Genomic DNA, 17,955 nt, shown 5'->3' with positions numbered 1-17,955 from the left:
CTCTGTCCTTGTAGCTAACACATGGAGACATGTATACATGATTCATGCCATTGATCAATATTTACTAAGAACCTACTATGTGCCAACCACTGTTCTAAACAATGAGATATCAGAGCCCACCTTTCATAAAACATTCTACTGGGAGGGGCACCTGGGAGGCTCAGTGGGTTAAGCTGATGCCTTCAGCTCAGATCATGATGTCAGGGTCCTGGGATCGAGTCCTGCATCGGGCTCTCTGCTCGGCAGGGAGCCTGTTTCCCCCTCTCTCTCTGCCTGCCTCTCTGCCTACTTGTGATCTCTGTCAAATGAATAAATAAAATCTTAAAAAAAAAAAAAAACAGGGCGCCTGGGTGGCTCAGTGGGTTAGGCCGCTGCCTTCGGCTCAGGTCATGATCTCAGGGTCCTGGGATCGAGTCCCGCGTCGGGCTCTCTGCTCAGCGGGGAGCCTGCTTCCTCCTCTCTCTCTGCCTGCCTCTCTGCCTACTTGTGATCTCTCTCTGTCGAATAAATAAATAAAAATCTTTAAAAAAAAAAAAAAAAAAAAAAAAAAAAAAAAAAAACATTCTACTGGGAGATGAGAGTCAATCAAGTAAAGAAGTAAATAATCATTCCAAATAATGGTAAGTCGTAAAGAAAATCAAATACGATCATGGGGGAGGAAATGGCTGGGGAAAAGGAGGCTGACTAACTTCAACAAGTTGTCAGAAAGCATCTAACAAGGTGATATATGACCTGAAATCTGAAAAATGAGGTACCAGAAACGTGAAGATCTAGGAGAACAATGTATTAGGGTAGTAAGACAATGTTCCACCATAGGCAATCAGCCAGCAGAAAAATCTGAAATAGAAATGAATTTGACATGTCTGTCATGTCTGAAGAACAGGCAAGCAGTTAACTTTACTAGAGAGTAGTTAAAAAAAAGAAAAGAAAAGAAAGGGAGAATTATAAGAGGTGAAGTTAGACAGACAAGCAGAGTCTAGGTCATACTGCATATCATAAAGATTTTGTTATCATACTGGAGTTATAGTGGAGGTTTTTAAGAGAAGAAGGGGGGCAAAGGAATCAAGGGGAGGGTTATTTTACAAAGATCAGTCTGAGTGCCAAGACAATTCAATGAGGGGAAAGAATAATCTTGTACAAAGACTATAACAAATACTACTAGGACAACTAGATAGCCACATACAAAAGAATAAAATTGGATCCCTCATCAAACTATATACAAAGATTAACTCAAAAATGATTGATCACACTCCTAAATATAAGCACTAAAATATAAAACTGTTAGAAGAAGATACAGGAGTAAATCATTGTGACTTTGAGTTAGGCAAAGCCTTCTTAGGACACCAAAAGTAGAAGCAACAAAAGAAAAAAAAAAAAAGAGATCAACTGGACGTCATCAAAATTAAAAAGTTTTGGGCTTCAAGAACACCATCAAGAAAGTGAAGACTATCCACAGAATGGTAGAAAATACTTAAAAACCATATATCTAGTAAGAGACTCACACCTGGAATATATAAAAAACTCTTACAACTCTGTAAGAAAAAGACAAATAGCCCAATTAAAAATGGGGAAAGGATCTGCAGACATTTCTCCTAAGAAATACAAACAAATTCACAATGAGATACAATTTTATACCTATTAGTATGACTATATTCCAAATAATATCTAATAAGTATTGGTGAGAATGGGGACTCAACTTTGTAGGTGACTCCTAACTCCTTGAAGTTATAGTCAGAAGTCTTAGACAAATTGAGCAGTCTGGAGGACAATCCCCTGAACCTCACAATTTGGCTAATTTCAGGTAAAAGCACAAAAACATAACAATCACAGGGACGCCTGTGTGGTTCAGTTGGTTAAGTGTCCAGCTCTTGATTTCAGCTCACACACTGTCTCTCCCCATAAAGAAATAAACAAATGATAAATAAATAACAATCAGAAAATATAAATCTAGATTAAATTTCCAAATTAATAAAATTTTACTACATTTGCGTTTATATAATTTTAAATTTTCCACTTACCTGTGGATCCACTAACCACCCATGGTATAAAGGAATATCAAGAAGATCAAATACAATGCATTCTGGTGTATATTCAAATACTCGAACACCAGTGAATTTTACATTTACATCCAAGCCTGTCTGTAGTTTGTGCAAGATTGCCATAGCATCACTCATATTCTGAAAATAGAAAGGAGAAAGGTAAAGATGAGAAAAATCAAACGACAATGACAACAACAGCAAAGATACTTCAATGCAGGCACATTTACTTCTAACTTTCCATTTTATCCAATTTATTTGTCCCTTCAACCAATGTTTATTATTAAGTGTCTACTATGTACTAGGCATTAATCTGAGTTCTAAAGAGATAACAGTGAGTAAAATAAAGTTCCTGATCTCATGTAACTAATATTCTATTTTGAGAGACAAATATATGTACAATATAATGTCAAGTATTTAAGAAATATTGAACAGGATAATGACGTACAGACTGACAGGGATGAGGGACCTCTTTTAGACTGGAAAGACCAAAGACAAAGTTTCTAATCAAAGAGTATTACCTCTCCCACTTTGGGGCATATATCCAAAAGAATTGAAAATAACATCTTGAAGAAATACTTGCACACCCATGTTCATTGTAGCATTATTCATAATAGTCAAGAAGTGGAAACAGCCCAAATGTCCACTGACAGATAAATGGATAGAGACACTGTGGTATATACATACAATGGAATATTATTCAGCCTTAAAAAAAGAAAAGGAAATTCTATTACATGCTACAATATGGATGAAACTTGAGGACATTATGCTGAGTGAAATAAGTAATCACAAAAGGACAAATACTATGTGATTCCACTTACATGAAATATCTAGAGTAGTCAAAATCCTGGAAACAGAAAGTAAATGGTGGTTGTCAGGGAATGGACAAAGGAAAAGCTGCGGAGCTGTTCAATGGGTTTAGAATTATACAGTTTTACAAGATGAAAATGTTCTAGAGATCTGTTATCAATGTGAATATAGTTAACACTATTGAACTATACACTTAAAAATGTTAAGGGATTAAATTTTATATATTTTTTAAAATTTTATTTATTTGCGAGAGCAAGAGAGAAAGAAGAGCGCATGAGCAGGGGAGGGCAGAGAGAGAGGAAGCAGCAGACTCTCCACTGACCCCGGAGCCCACCTCAGGCAATTGATTCCAGGACATTGGGATCATGACTTGAGCCAAAGGCAGATGCCTAACCAACTGAGCCACCCAGGTGCCCCTACATTTTATATTTTTTTAAATCACAATTTAAAAAGAAAAAGAAACGAGCTACAAAGCTTGAAAAGACATAAAAGAAATTTAAAGGTACATTGCTAAGTGAAAGAAGCCAACCTGAAAAGGCTACATACTGTATGAGTCCAAATGATATTCTGGGAAAGGCAAAACAATGGAGGCAGTAGAAAGATCAGGGGCTGCCAGGGATTAGGAAGAAGGAGAGATGTATAGGCAGAACACAGAGGATTTTTTTAGGGCAATGAAACTATTCTGTATGGTACTACAGTGGTTGACATTAGTCATCATACATTTTCAAAACCACAGAATGTTTAACAAGAGTAAACCCTAATGTGAACTATGGACTCTGGGTGATTAATTATGAGTCAGTATAGATTCATCAATTATAACAAATCTATTGATAGATGGATATTGATAGTAGGGGAACATCCATATGCGTGGGATGGGGAGACGGGGAGGGACAGGAGGTATATGGCAACTCTGTTCTTTCCACTCAGTTCTGCTGTAAATACTGCTTTAAATAGGCGGAGGGAGCTCTTTAAAAATGGCACTTAAATACCAACAAAAGCAAAATACTGAGTCTTGTGAAGTTCTGGGACAAAAAGCAATCCACACAAAAACTCTGAGGCAGAAATGATTCCATACTATGTCCATGGAATAGCAAGGAGTCCTGAATGGCTAGAACAAAATTAAGTAGAAAGTGGTAGGAGATGAAGTCAGAGGAAGACAGAAAAAGACAAATACAAAGACTTGTTGCCCAAATTAAGAAGTCATTCTGACCACATCTGTTTTCTCTGTAAACATGGTAACATAAATCTGTAATGAATACTATTTTAAAGCATCTTTTTCTTAACATTTTTAATACATTAAATATGGCCATACTTACAGAGAATTTGTTTGATTAAACAAAACGTTTACTCCAATATATAAAATTTAATATAATTTTTATTTAATCCCTACTGCTAATCAGACACTGCACTACATACTAAAGGTAGAAAATAGGAGGGAACTACAGCCTACTGAGGTCCTTATAGTACAAAGGGTGAACCTGAAATAAATCCTTTTATAATAAAACTAGGGACTCTCTCTGAAATCTGAAGAAGACAAACTTAGGTCATAAGAACAAAATTCTGTTTTACCAAATAACACAAAACTCCAAAGAGACTATACAGACTGAAAGTAGAAATTACTCAAATCTTTTAAATTAATCAAAGAAGAATTTATAATAGGGTAACACTGTTATATAGTCTGGCTTTCATCAGTTTCACTTCTTCCAAATAACTATATTCCCCAAAACAATATATTTTTTCAGTTTTCCCAAAAGTTGAACCCTTGAAAATAATCAGCTTACATTTTTTTCCCTTCAGTGTTGTAAAACTTTTCCTAAGTCATAGGAAGGATGAATCTGAAAAAATAGTAACAGTGGGCTATTGAAGGATTCTAGTTCTGCTACTGATTTTTCTTCTACATTTATTAAATTCTTCATTGCCAGTCACCAAATTTCCTTTAAGGTAGGTATAATTTCTAACAGCTCCTGGGCTCATGCTTATACTTTTATATATCTTCTATATTTCTTTAAAATTATGTAGTATTAAGAGATCTACATTGACACCATTTGATAATCTCCATAAATATTAATAACATTGATAAAAAATGAACACTTGTAAACAGAGAACTAAAGGATAAGTATTTTGCTATTGTGTTCCTAAACCCAAATTATGATGTTAATAATATCAAATATAAATCGTTGGAATGGTTGCTTACATCACAAGAAAGGATTACTACTGATTCCTTAAGCCAGTGGTTAAACTGTTTTTTAGAATTTTTCACAAAGGTACTTCTGACATAGTAAAATATTTTTAATTTAAATATATAATATACTTTAAAATACATTTGCAGTCATTTAAAAACCTGTCTTATACACACACATGCTGCTTTCTGGTGTTTTCAGGGCATCTATCATTAAACAAAACTGGGAGGGCGCCTGGGTGGCTCAGTGGGTTAAGCCGCTGCCTTCGGCTCAGGTCATGATCTCAGGGTCCTGGGATCGAGTCCCGCATCGGGCTCTCTGCTCAGCGGGGAGCCTGCTTCCCCCCCTCTCTCTGCCTGCCTCTCTGCCTACTTGTGATCTCTCTCTGTCAAATAAATAAATAAAATCTTTAAAAAAAAAAAAAAAAAAAAAAAAAAAAAACAAAACTGGGAAAAAATTTGCTTTTTGTTTATATTACTACTTCTAGCAAAGAAGTTTTAAGTAGGAAGATGCCAGCTCTACATTGGTCTTTCTCAAACTTAGGCTTAAAAATTTCTGTTCACATATAATTATACAAAAAAGAACATTATTAAATCACACCTGTAGAACATTAAACAGCAGCTTAAACTCAGCCTTATCAGCTTGGTACATCCTGTTCTCACAACTAATGGTAATGTAATCATAATAGCTTACAAACAGTTTAAGAGTGTATTTTAAATTCAGGATATTTTTCATCTGACATGTATTTCTCTTAAGAAATGTAAGTGGTTGTTAGATATTGTTTCAACTTGAAACAAAACTTTATTTCCAATCATTTTCTAAGAGTCTAGATCACCTTAATGGAAGTATTTTCTGAGACTGCAAGATGGACTTGAAAAAACATACAAAATGCTGGTATCATTGGCAAACACTCATTAATCAAGATTTTCTGAAGACTGTGCAACAAAAATAAATATTGAGGGTGATATGAAACTGCAACTATCACCTATAAGTCCTAATTTCAAGTTTTTGTATTAAGCAAAACAGCCTCACTAATTTCTTTCTTTTTTTTTTTTTTTTAAGATTTTATTTATTTGACAGAGAGAGACACAGCAAGAGAGGGAACACAAGCAGTGGGAGTGGGAGAGGGAGAAGCAGGCTTCCCGGTGGAGAAGGGAGTCCAATGGGGGGGCTCAATCCCAGGTCCCCAGGATCACGAACTGAGCCAAAGGCAGATGCTTAACCCACCAAGCCACCCAGGTGCCCCAGCCTCACTAATTTCAGTAAGAGAGAATATAAATTTCATAAATAAAATATGTCAATTGAATCTTACACTTTATACTTATAAAATATCATTTACTGCTTCTCTATATTAGAGCTTAGCATGAGATTTCAATTGAAAAGATTTTCTAATGGGAAAAATATTTGGAATTACTGCTTTAAGCTACAAACTCTAATAGAATTTAAATGACTTAGCATACCAATTTGGCTTTAGTTAAAGATTTCCTACCATACAGAGTGAAGCAATGCATTACATTTGGCTTTTCAATTCTATTAGGACTAGATTATCTCATCATTCAAATTCAAAAAACTTTGCAATACTGAAATGAGTTTTGCTTCCTTTTTGCCAATGTGATACTGGTAAAACCACGTAAAAAAGGTTGCTTTAAAAGTAAATATAAAGGTTCCAAAGATGTCTATTTCTTCCCTGATACTTCCTTCTACTGTAAGAACCTGATTCCTTCTTGCCTTTAACTGTTAAACAGAAGAATACTGAAGAAAATGAAGTTCCCCTTGTTTTCTTCCAGGTCCAATAGTTTTGAGTTTCTCCTATTTTACAAAACATAATCTCTAAAAAAACATGCAAGCAATGTGGACACATTGAAACTACAAAAGAACAGATTTTGTCCTAATGACACACAACAGACATCATTTACTCAACTTCCTCTCAAATATAACTTAATTATAAAATATAAAGGAAACAAGGAAAGATGAATCAATGACAAAATCACCTGAAAGTCAATTTTTCAAGAAAAATACTAGGTTATCATTCTTCATAGATCTGTAGAATGATACCTATGTTTTATTCCATATAGTATATATGCTCATATAAAACAAAGATCAGAAAAGTATGGCCTCTGGGCCAAAACTGGCTGAAGCTAAGAATGGTTTTTACATTTTTAAAGGGTTGTAAAATAAGAAAATGAATATGCCTAAAAAGCCACTGACAGAAACCAATGAATACATCCATAAGCTAAAAATTATACATTTTAATATAACAAAAATTGTGTCTATTACCTGCTCATAGTTTAAGCGTTGAATTTCTGAAATTTCTTTTGGCTTTGCATCAAGCATGTAATCTCCTGTAAAAAGAAATTGTAAAGTTGCCTTTTTAAAATATTACTTTTTCATTACAAAGGTAATGATTTTAATTATAAACTATAGAAATAAGTGACACAAAACTGACCCCCAGTTCTACTCAGAGAAAACTTGGTGTTAACTACTTGCTATAGTCTCAAGTATTTTTTTTTCAATGTACATACTAAAATGCTTTTGAACTTATTTCTTCTGCTTTACAATATATTTGAGCATTTTTCCACGTCACTACAATAAAGCTCTGAAAGACTGTACCAAGTCTCATTGCTATCAACAATATAAACTGCTACCTCATTACTTTTTCAAGAACATGTGTGTTATCAAGTAACCTGGGTGGCTCAGTTGGTTACACAACCGCCTTTGGCTCAGGTCATGATCCCAGGGTCCTGGGATTGAGCCCCACATCCCTCCACCACAGGGAAGCCTGCTTCTCCCTCTCCCTCTGCCTGCTGCTTCCCCACTTGTACTCTGTCAAATAAATTAAAAAAAAAAAAAAAAAAAGAATGGGTGTTATCAGTGTTTTAAATGCTTGCCATTCTAAAAAGTACACATATTTTTTGTACTTGAAAAATTGGTATATATGTATTTATATGTATTTAATATATGTATTTTTGTTATCACCTTTCCTCTCATCATCTTTTTAATATATGTATGACTTTCAGTATATGTGGTACCTTTTTAATCTATGTAATACCATTTTACTATATGCTGTAACCTTTTAAATCTACGTTTTGGCTTTTTACCTTTTTATATTTTGAAAGACCTTACTGATTATTTTAGAGAGAGAAAGAGCTCATAAAAGCAGGGAAAGAACAGAGAGGGAGAGTGGAGGAAAGGATCTCAAGCAGACTCTGCGCTAAGCATGAAGCCCAACATGGGACTTGATCTCACAACCCATGAGATCATGACCTGAGCCAAAACCAAGAGTCAGATGCTTAACTGACTGAGCCACCTGGATGCCCCCTATGTTTTGCCTTTTTAATTATATATTAACTATACTTTCCTTTTTTTTTTTTTTTAAGATTTATTTATTATTTATTTGAAAGAGAGAGCCAGCAAGTAGGAGGAGGGGCAAAGAGAGAGAATCTTCAAGCAAACCTGAACAGGAAGCCCGAGGGGGTGGGCTTGATTTCACAACCCGTGAGATCAACACCTGAGCATAAACCAAGTCTGACACTTAACCAACTGAGTCTATACTTTTCTTTTAATTGTCTGCCTATACAAGTATCATTTTTTCTTATTTAACTATAAAAGTTTTTTTAGTAAAATGACTTTCTAAAAGATTTTATTTTTAAGTAAGATCTACACCCAATGTGGGGCTCAAACTCAGAACCCAGAGACCAAGAGTTGCACACTCCACTCACTGAGCCAGCCAGGCACCCCACACCACTTTTTTTTAGAAGGTCTTTTTTTATTAAAGATTTTTACTCATTTATTTGAGAGGGAGAGAGAAACAGAGAGAGCGAGCACAGGTAGGAGGGGCAGAGAGAGTGGGAGAAGCAGACTCCCTGCTGAGCAGGGAGCCCTATGTGGGTCTCGATCCCAGGACCCTGGGATCATGACCTGAGCTGAAGGCAGACGGTTTATGACTGAGCTACCTAGGTGCCTTTAAGATTTTTTTAAAAATTCCGGGATGCCTGGGTGGCTCAGTTGGTTGGACGACTGCCTTCGGCTCAGGTCATGATCCCGGAGTTCCAGGATCGAGTCCCGCATTGGGCTCCCAGCTCCACGGGGAGTCTGCTTTTCTCTCTGACCTTCTCCTCGTTCATGCTCTCTCTCACTGTCTCTCTCTCAAATAAATAAATAAAATCTTAAAAGAAAAAGAAAAGATTTTTAAAATTCCTTTAAAAAAAAAATTTTTTTTTAAAGAATTTATTTATTTGGGGCACCTGGGTTGGTCAGTGGGTTAAGCCTCTGCCTTCAGCTCAGGTCATGATCTCAGCGTTCTGGAATCGAGCCCCGCATCAGTCTCTCTGCTCTGTTTCCCCCTCTGTCTCTGCCTGCCTCTCTGCCTACTTGTGATCCCTCTCTCTGGGTCAAATAAATAAATAAAATCTTAAAAAAAAAAAAAGAATCTATTTATTTGACACAGAGATAATGAGAGGGAACACAAGCAGACAGAGAGGGAGAGGGAGAAGCAGGCCTCCTTCAGAGCGGGGAGACTGATGCAGGGCTCGATCTCAGGATCCTGGGATAATGACATGAGCCGAAGGCAGACGCTTAACAACTGAGCCACCCAGGCGCTCCTTAATGGAAGTATAGTTGATACACAATGTTATATTAGCCTCAGGTATATAAGATAGTGACTCAACAACCCTATATGTTATGCTATGCTCACAAGTGTAGCTACCATCTGTCATCATACAGCACTATTACAACATCATTGACTAGATTTCCTATGCTGTAACTTTCATCCCCATGACTTATTAACTGGAAGCCTATACCTTCCTACTCCCCTTCACCCATTTTGCCCATCTCCTCATGCACTTCCCCTCTGGCAACTACCAGTTTTTTCTCTATATTTATGGGTCTATTTCTGTAAAACTCTTCTTCAGTTAGAAGAATTAGAACACTTCCTGTTATATTGTGTGGTTAATATTTTTTCCCCTATTTTGTATTCTGACTTTATGGTGATGCTTTATGTCTATTTTTTTTTTAACACAGAGAAATATTTAAATTTTTTTTAAAGATTTTATTTATTTATTTGTCAGAGTGAGCACAGGCAGACAGGGTGGCAGCAGAGGCAGACGGAGATGCAGGCTCCCGCTGAGCAAGGAGTCCGATGTGGGACTCGATCCCAGGACACTGGAATCATGACCTGAGCTGAAGGCAGCAGCTTAACCAACTGAGCCACCCAGGCGTCCCAGAAATATTTAATTTTTTGAAAGATTTTATTTATTTGCGAGTGAGCAAGTGACAGTGTGCCATAGCACAAGTAAGGGAGGGTGGAGTCAGAGGGAGAAACAGGCTCCTCACTGAGCAGGGAGCCCTATGAGGGGCTCAATCCCAGGACCCTGGTATCATGTCCTGAGCTGAAAGCAGACGCTTAACCAACTTAGCCACGTAGGTGCCCCAGAAATATTTAGTTTGATAAAGTAAAATTCTTCTATTAATAACTTCTGGTAGGATGTCATGTTTAGAAAGAGCTTTACCTCTTAAGCATATACAAACATTCACATGTGCTTTCTTCATGTAATGTTATGTTTATCTTTTTTAATGTTTAAATCTTATTTATCTGGAACTTATTTTGATATAAATAGTGATATATGGAACCAACTTCTACCTAGCCTCCCAAATCACTAAGTTGATAAAACTGTATGGGTTTTGGTTTTGTTTTTTTTTTTGAAGATTTTATTTTTAAATAATCTCTACATTCAATGTGGGGCTTGAACTCAAAACCCAGAGATCAAGAGTTGCATCCTCTATGGACTGAGCCAGCCAGGCACCCAAAATTGTTTTTAATACAAGTATTATTTTTCTAATTTAAAATAAACCTCTAAAGACTGCATCAAGTATTCTCTTAAGCTTCACAACAAGAGCTTTCCCATAACATCAAGAATCTCTGATAACAAAAGTTTCTTATGAACATCAATATATTATTACTTGTGCTTTGTGTGTGTTTTTAAGATTTTATTTATTTATTTAAGAGGAGCATGAATGGGGCAACAAAAAGGGAAAAGGAGTAGCACCCCCCCGCCACTGAGCCAGGAATACGAGGTAGGGCTTGATCCCAGGACCCCGGGGTCATGACCTGAGCCAAAGGCAGACACCCAACTGACTGAGCCACCCAGGTGCCCCTGTGTATGCTCTTAATTAGAACTTTAAGATATCAAAATCTAAACAGTAATGATTTTATTCCTTATCCCAAAGCACTAAATTAACTAATACATAAAAATGTATAAGCAAGTCTACTTAACATTTTTGAGTCCTCTCAAAATGTTAGTATATTGAGGCTTTCATATAGCATTTAACTAAAAACTATTTAACTAAAAACTATGCTTTAAGTAAATTCTATACACCATTTATTCAAATAACTGAGGACATAATTACTATACTTGTATCTTATATTTAGGTTCTGTATTTACCATGATAAAAGACTGTATCTGCTCTCCTCACTAAAACCTTAGTGAAGTCAAGATGCAGAACATTCTAGAATTCAATATTAAATGACCCTGAATATGCTACCATAGATAAAACTTAAATGCTAATAGTAGAATAATTATTATGAAAGACTCAAACACACAACTCCTCTTTTCCTGACCCCAGAAGATTTCTGCACAAGAGAATAGCTTGGCTAAGGTAGGCAGCTTCTTAGATGGACCTCAAGAGGGACACCTGGGTGGCTCAGTTGGTTAGGTGTCCATCTCTTTCTTTTTTTTTTTTTTTTTAAGATTATTTATTTATTTATTTAACAGAGAGATCACAAGTAGGCAAAGGGCAGGCAGAGAGAGAGGAGGAAGCAGGCTCCCTGCGGAGCAGAGAGCACGATGTGGGGCTCGATCCCAGGACCCTGGGACCATAACCTGAGCCAAAGGCAGACGCTTTAACCCACTGAGCCACCCAGGTGCCCCTAGGTGTCTGTCTCTTGATCTCAGCGTCATGAGTTCAAGTCCCACATGGGGCTCCATGCTGGATGTGGAGCTTACTTTTAGATGGACCTCAAGAATTCCTGTCTTCTGGTATTCACATCGTTGTATAATCCCCTTCCCTTGAGTATGAATTGGACTTACGAATTCACTTCTGGTGAATACCAAAAAGAAAAAATGGCATAAATAATGATATATCACTTCTGAAATTAGAATACAGAATATTGTGGCTTTTGTAATGATGCTCTCCCACGTGCTTACTCTAAGGAAGGCCAGGTGCCATGTTCTAAACTGCCTTATGGAGAGGCCCACATCACACAGAACTAAAGGACTTGGGCTACGGTTAGTAAGGAAGTAAGGACTCAGTCCAACAACTTATAAGGAACTCAATCCTGCCAGCAACCATGTGAATAACCTTAAAGGAGATCCTCCTGAGTTGGGCCTGGGCATGAGACTGCAGTCCCAGCTGACACCCTGACTGCAGCCTCATGAGAGACCTTGAGCCAGTCACTTAGCTAAGCCATGCATAGACTCTTGATGTACAGACACCATTAGATAATAAATGTTCATTTTTAAACCAGTAAATTTTGGGGTGATGTGTTATACAGCAATAGATATCTATATTTTTAGAAGAGTAAGTTTGAGTCTCTATTTTCTTTTTTGTGAAGATTTTATTTGTCAGAGAGGGAGCATAGACAGGGGGAGTGGCAGGCAGATGGAGAAGCAGGCTCCCCACTGAGCAAGGAGCCAATACAGGACTTGATCCTAGGACCCTGGGATCATGACCTGAGCTGAAGGCAGATGCTCAACTGACTGAGCCAGCCAGGCGTCCCTAAAGTTTGAGTTTCTAAAGGAGATTTATCTAAATAAATCATCTCTTCTTTTTTTTTTAAAGTAAATAAATCATCTTTTAAGAGTGTTGTTTTATCTAGCTTATCTAACCTTTATATCTGAATTTAGTCAACAATACTGTTTCAGGGGCTCAGTTAGTTAAGCATCTGACTCTTGATTTTGGCTCAGGTCATGATCTTAGGGTTATGAGATATACCCCCATATTGGGCTCTGCACTAGGCATGGAGCCTGCTTAAGATTCTCTCTCTCCCTCTAAAAAAACCAAAACAAAAACAAAACAAATGAAAACAATACTATTACAATCAAAAAGTATTTATTGAGAGTCTAGAGAGTCCATTATGAATATTTAATAATAGGCTAAAACAAATATTGGGAAATACATGTTTCTCTTAAAAAACTAATAATTTGGTTGGGAAAAGAACATACAAGAAACAGAATGAGATGATGTAAAGTATAATAGAGTAAAACATGTGATAAATGAAGTACCAATTGATTTTGTGAAAAGAGATATTGATAAAGCCTATAGCACCTAGAAATATCCTTTGAAGGGGGTCAAGTCTAAACTGGATTCACAAAAAAGGGGCAGAACTTGGAAAGGAAGTGAGGCAAAAAGCATTCTTTGAAGGAGAAAGAGTGACAGAAAAACACAAAAGAAACATGCCATGGAGTGCCTAGCTAGCTCAGTCAGCAGAGCATGCAAACTCTTGATCTGGGGGTTGTGAGTTCCAGTTCACGTTGGGTATAAAGTTACTTAAAAACAAAATCTAAAAGAAATTTTTAATTTACTTTAAAAAATAAATGAATAAAATCTTAATAGACAGATGAAAAATAGAAAGGAAGGAAGGAAGAAAAAAAAGAGGAATGCCTGGGTGGCTCAGTCAGGTAAGCACCTGCCTTTAGCTCAAGTCATGATTCTTGGGGTCCTGGGATCGAGTCCCACAACGGGCTCCTTGCTCAGCAGGGAGCCTGCTACTCCCTCTCCCTCTGCCCACCTGTGCACTCTGTCTCTCTCTGACAAGTAAATAAATAAAATCTTGAAAGAAAGAAGGAAAGGAAGAAGGAAGACAAAGAAAAGAAAGAAAGAAAGAAACGCTGTGCCATATGGATAGCCCATAAGAAAGTTTATACACAAGATTTACGTTGTAGGGGTACCTCGGTGGGTCAGTTGGTTAAGCAACTGACTCTAGACTTTGGCTTAGGTTAAGATCCCAGGGTCCTGGGATCAAGCATTGTTCAGCTCCACACTCAGCAAGGAATCTGCTTGAGGATTTTCTCTCTCTCCTCCTCTTCCTTTGCCCCTCACACCATTGTACACATACACTCTCTAAAATAAATAAATCTTAAAAAAAAGAAAAAAAAAACTTTAAAATTTTAAAAAAGAGAAAGGAAAGGCAGAGATGATGCTATTTATTAAAAAAGAAAAGATTTATGTCATAGAGTGGTGGAAAATATGACTGGACAAGTAAACTGGATCAGATAATAAAAAATCATAAATAGTATGTTGATAAGGCTAGCTGCTTGTCAAAGATCGTAAGGGATCTTTACCTTTATAAGTAGATAAGGGAAGTATGAAATTGATGCTTTAGGAAAGTAACACTGTTATGTACGCCAATTTGAAGGGGAGAGGAAACAACAGAATTTGTAATAAATTCACATTTTGAAGTATACAGAGAGGAAAGAATTTCAGAAAAAGAACCCATAAGACTTTGCTACTAAGTGGGCCATTCCAGACAAATAGATATCAAGAAACATCTGACAGTTACACTAGGCCAAAACTCGAAGAGAGGGTTTGGTAGTCATTAGCTTATCCCAAGTGAGCATTAGGAAAAGAGAAGACAGGTCAACTCTGGGCAAAATTAAAATGCTTCAACAGTGACCTCCTTATATAGTATTTGTATGTAAAGATATAATAAATTATCTTTTTAAAAGTCAGACAACAGGGCACCTGGATGGCTCAGTGGGTTAAAGCCTCTGCCTTCGGCTCAGGTCATGATCCCAGGGTTCTGGGATCAAGCCCCGCATCAGGCTCTCTGCTCAGCAGGGAGCCTGCTTCCCCCTCTCTGCCTGCCTCCCTGCCTACTTGTGATCTCTGTCTGTCAAATAAATAAATAAAAATCTTAAAAAAAAAAAATCCAACAGGGCCATTTATGCCTTGACCCCATTACCTCTCAAATGTGATCTCCTTTGCACACTTCTTGGAAGTCATACTGGCTATTCATCAAAAGCACCAAGCATATTTTAGCTTTCCCCATGAAACATAATTCCCAATTATGATCCCAATTATGAAACATAATTTAAAGTCACGAAGTTTAAGAATCACTAAGCTAGACTAAAACAGGTATAAATAGGGTGCCTGGGTGGCTCAGTGGGTTAAGCCACTGCCTTCGGCTCGGGTCATGATCTCAGGGTCCTGGGATCGAGTCCCGCATCGGGCTCTCTGCTCAGCAGGGAGCCTGCTTCCCTCTCTCTCTCTCTGCCTGCCTCTCCGACTACTTGTGATTTCTCTCTGTCAAATAAATAAATAAAATCTTTTAAAAAAATAATAAAATAAAATAAAACAGGTATAAATAGAAATTCTATTTCCAGATATATGAGTATTCAAAGTTATCTACCCTTCACTATGAGAGTTCCCTAACCAGTGAATAGGATTAAATGATAGTAATTACATAAAGAAAAGGGTCTTCCCAAAGCTACAATCTCCATTACTTCACTAAGCCTATATTTCATTAAAAATAGCTAGCTTGTAGTCTGGAATGGCATAGACAAACTAATCAGCCAACCAAAAAATTTTTTTAAAATTTTTCTTAAAATAAACATTTAATTACTAAAAAAACTAAGAATGTGGATTAAGATTTCCTATTTCGTAACAGTATAAATATGTAAGTTCCTATTTGCTAAACTATAAGAGACTTCAGTGTAATATACAGTTTAGTTACCTGTTCTATAAACACGTTCTACTGAAAGCAGGTGGTCTGCAAACAAACTGCAACTTAAGACACTGCCTCCTTCATCAAGAAAATTTTGCTATGAAAAACTTCAGATGAACTAACCAATGTGCTTATGTAAATGTCTTACATTTTGGTACAAACCCCTATATCACTGCAGATTGGTAACTAACACTTCATCAACCAGTATGGGTCCATGAATCATACTTTGGATAGTGATGTTCTAAGTCACCTCCTGGGTCTTTAATTCAAGTCTATTCAGTATTTTTTTTAACACTCTCCACATGCAATGTTAGAATTTCTGCACCAATTCCCATTCTACAATTTATTAGGAATTAATATGTATCTTGTTCTTTTTTGGAAGTTACCAGTCTCCTTATTTATATTACGGAATTTTAACACTGGTTAGAAAAAGCCTTCAGAAAGGTTTAACACCCAAGAACAGTAACATGCTGACACAAATTTTTAATTATGAGATTCAAAATTATAATTTTAAACTAGATAATATAATAGCACTTCAGAAAAATGCAATTTGGTAATATATTGCTTTGGACACTTCATTTTCAAAGAGATATAAAATCATCCACTTTGCAACACTAACCTAAATATTCCATCAGCTGTTCAGCAGTTATGATTTCCATCATCGGTGGAAGTTTCACCTGAAAAACAAAGTATTTTTTCTATAAAACCAAATGTTTTAGGTAATTAAAGTGTTTCTTCAGTCAGAAACAGAAGTATGTATGTGTATATATGTATCTATTATACATAAACATTAATATTTGTTATTAAATCTTTATAACTAATCTTTATAAAATATGACAAAGTCAATCTTATCACCATAAAATTTACAGGGTGATATAAGATCTTACAGAGATAATGAGAAATCTGTTTTCAAAACCAAGTGCTACCCCTTTCATCACCCACTACAATTGTCACTAGGCACATCCAACAATGTCCTACATGAAAGAGCAGTTGAAGGGCAGGAAGAGTCAACAAACATGTGACAGGTCACCCATGGAGCAGTTTTACTGAAGACAGGTTTGAACATGGCTCAATATCCCATTACTTCAGTTTTACCTTGGCCATTTTTATTAAATGACTATAATGAATACAGTATTAAAGTATTAGTCAGGAGCACCTGTGTGGCTCAGATGTTAAGCATCTGCTCTTGACTCGGGTCATGATCCGAGAATCCTGGAACTGAGCCCCACTTTGGGCTCCCTGCTTAGTGGGGAGTCTGCTTCTTCCTCCCCCTCTGCCCCTATCCCTGTTCATACTCTCAAATAAATAAAATCTTAAAAAAAAAAAAAGTATTAGTCATATACTGAAGAATTCACACTGTATGATTCCACTTGCAAAGCTTAAAAGCAGGCAAAATTGAACTATATTGTTTACAGCTGCACACATGGTGATAAAATTATAAAGAAAAGTAAGGAAATGGATACTATAAAAATCAGAATATGGTTAGCCCTAGGGGTAAGGGAAGGAGTTATAGTTAGAAAGAGATATATAAGAGCCTTCTGTGGGGCACCCAGGGGCTCAGTCGGTTGAGTGTCTGACTCTTAGTTTCAGCTAAGGTCGTGATCTCAGGGTTGTGGGATCAGACCCCATGTCAGGCTCTGTGCTCAGCCTGAGATTCTCTCTTCCCCTCTACCTCCCCACTGTGCTCACTTGCTCACTCTGCCTCTCTTTCTCTCTCAAATAAATAAATCTTAAAAAAAAAAAAAAAAAAAAAAAAAGCATGCTAGCAATGCTCTATTTCTTGACTTGCATGGTAGTTTCACTGACATTTACTTTATAATAACTTGTCAAACTATACATCTCTGTTTTATGTATTCTGTGTGTTATAGTTCACAATAAAAAGGTTAAAACTAGATACATAATTATAATCATTTTTAAGTTTCTAAAGTTAATTGAGCTATAATACATTAGTTTACATTAACATTTCAATTGAATTGCCAGATGAGTTACACAAATATTACAGCCAATGGTTATAAATATTTTAACTTACTTATTCAAAAGCATACTCTGTGGTATATTCATAGGATAGAAGAAAAATAAATACTATAGGATGGAAACTCAAACAAGGTAATTAAATATCAATGACAGGAGGACAGTAACAGAATTTGAAATTCTCCAGGGAGCACATTGGTGTCTCAGTCATTGGGTGTCTGCCTTTTGCTCAGGTTCT

At 36.5% G+C, this 17,955-nt stretch overlaps 1 protein-coding gene across 5 annotated transcripts in view; it reads right to left on the bottom strand.

Moving 5' to 3' along the window:
* MINDY2 (MINDY lysine 48 deubiquitinase 2) overlaps positions 1-17,955 on the bottom strand; it is a 70,710-nt gene that overhangs the window by 38,178 nt on the left and 14,577 nt on the right. For all 5 annotated transcript variants that reach the window (XM_059180631.1, XM_059180632.1, XM_059180630.1 and 2 more), the window contains exons 2-4: positions 16,366-16,423; positions 7,304-7,368; positions 2,019-2,177 (exon numbers count right to left, since the gene is read on the bottom strand). In XM_059180631.1, the coding sequence (XP_059036614.1) occupies positions 2,019-2,177; positions 7,304-7,368; positions 16,366-16,423 (282 nt within the window). The remainder of the gene's footprint in view (positions 1-2,018; positions 2,178-7,303; positions 7,369-16,365; positions 16,424-17,955) is intronic.

This window comes from Mustela lutreola, chromosome 7 (genome assembly GCF_030435805.1).
Source record: "Mustela lutreola isolate mMusLut2 chromosome 7, mMusLut2.pri, whole genome shotgun sequence".
Taxonomy (NCBI): Eukaryota; Metazoa; Chordata; class Mammalia; order Carnivora; family Mustelidae; genus Mustela; species Mustela lutreola.
The sequence above is the reverse complement of the archived record's forward strand: the minus strand, read 5'-3'. Positions and strand labels throughout refer to the sequence as shown.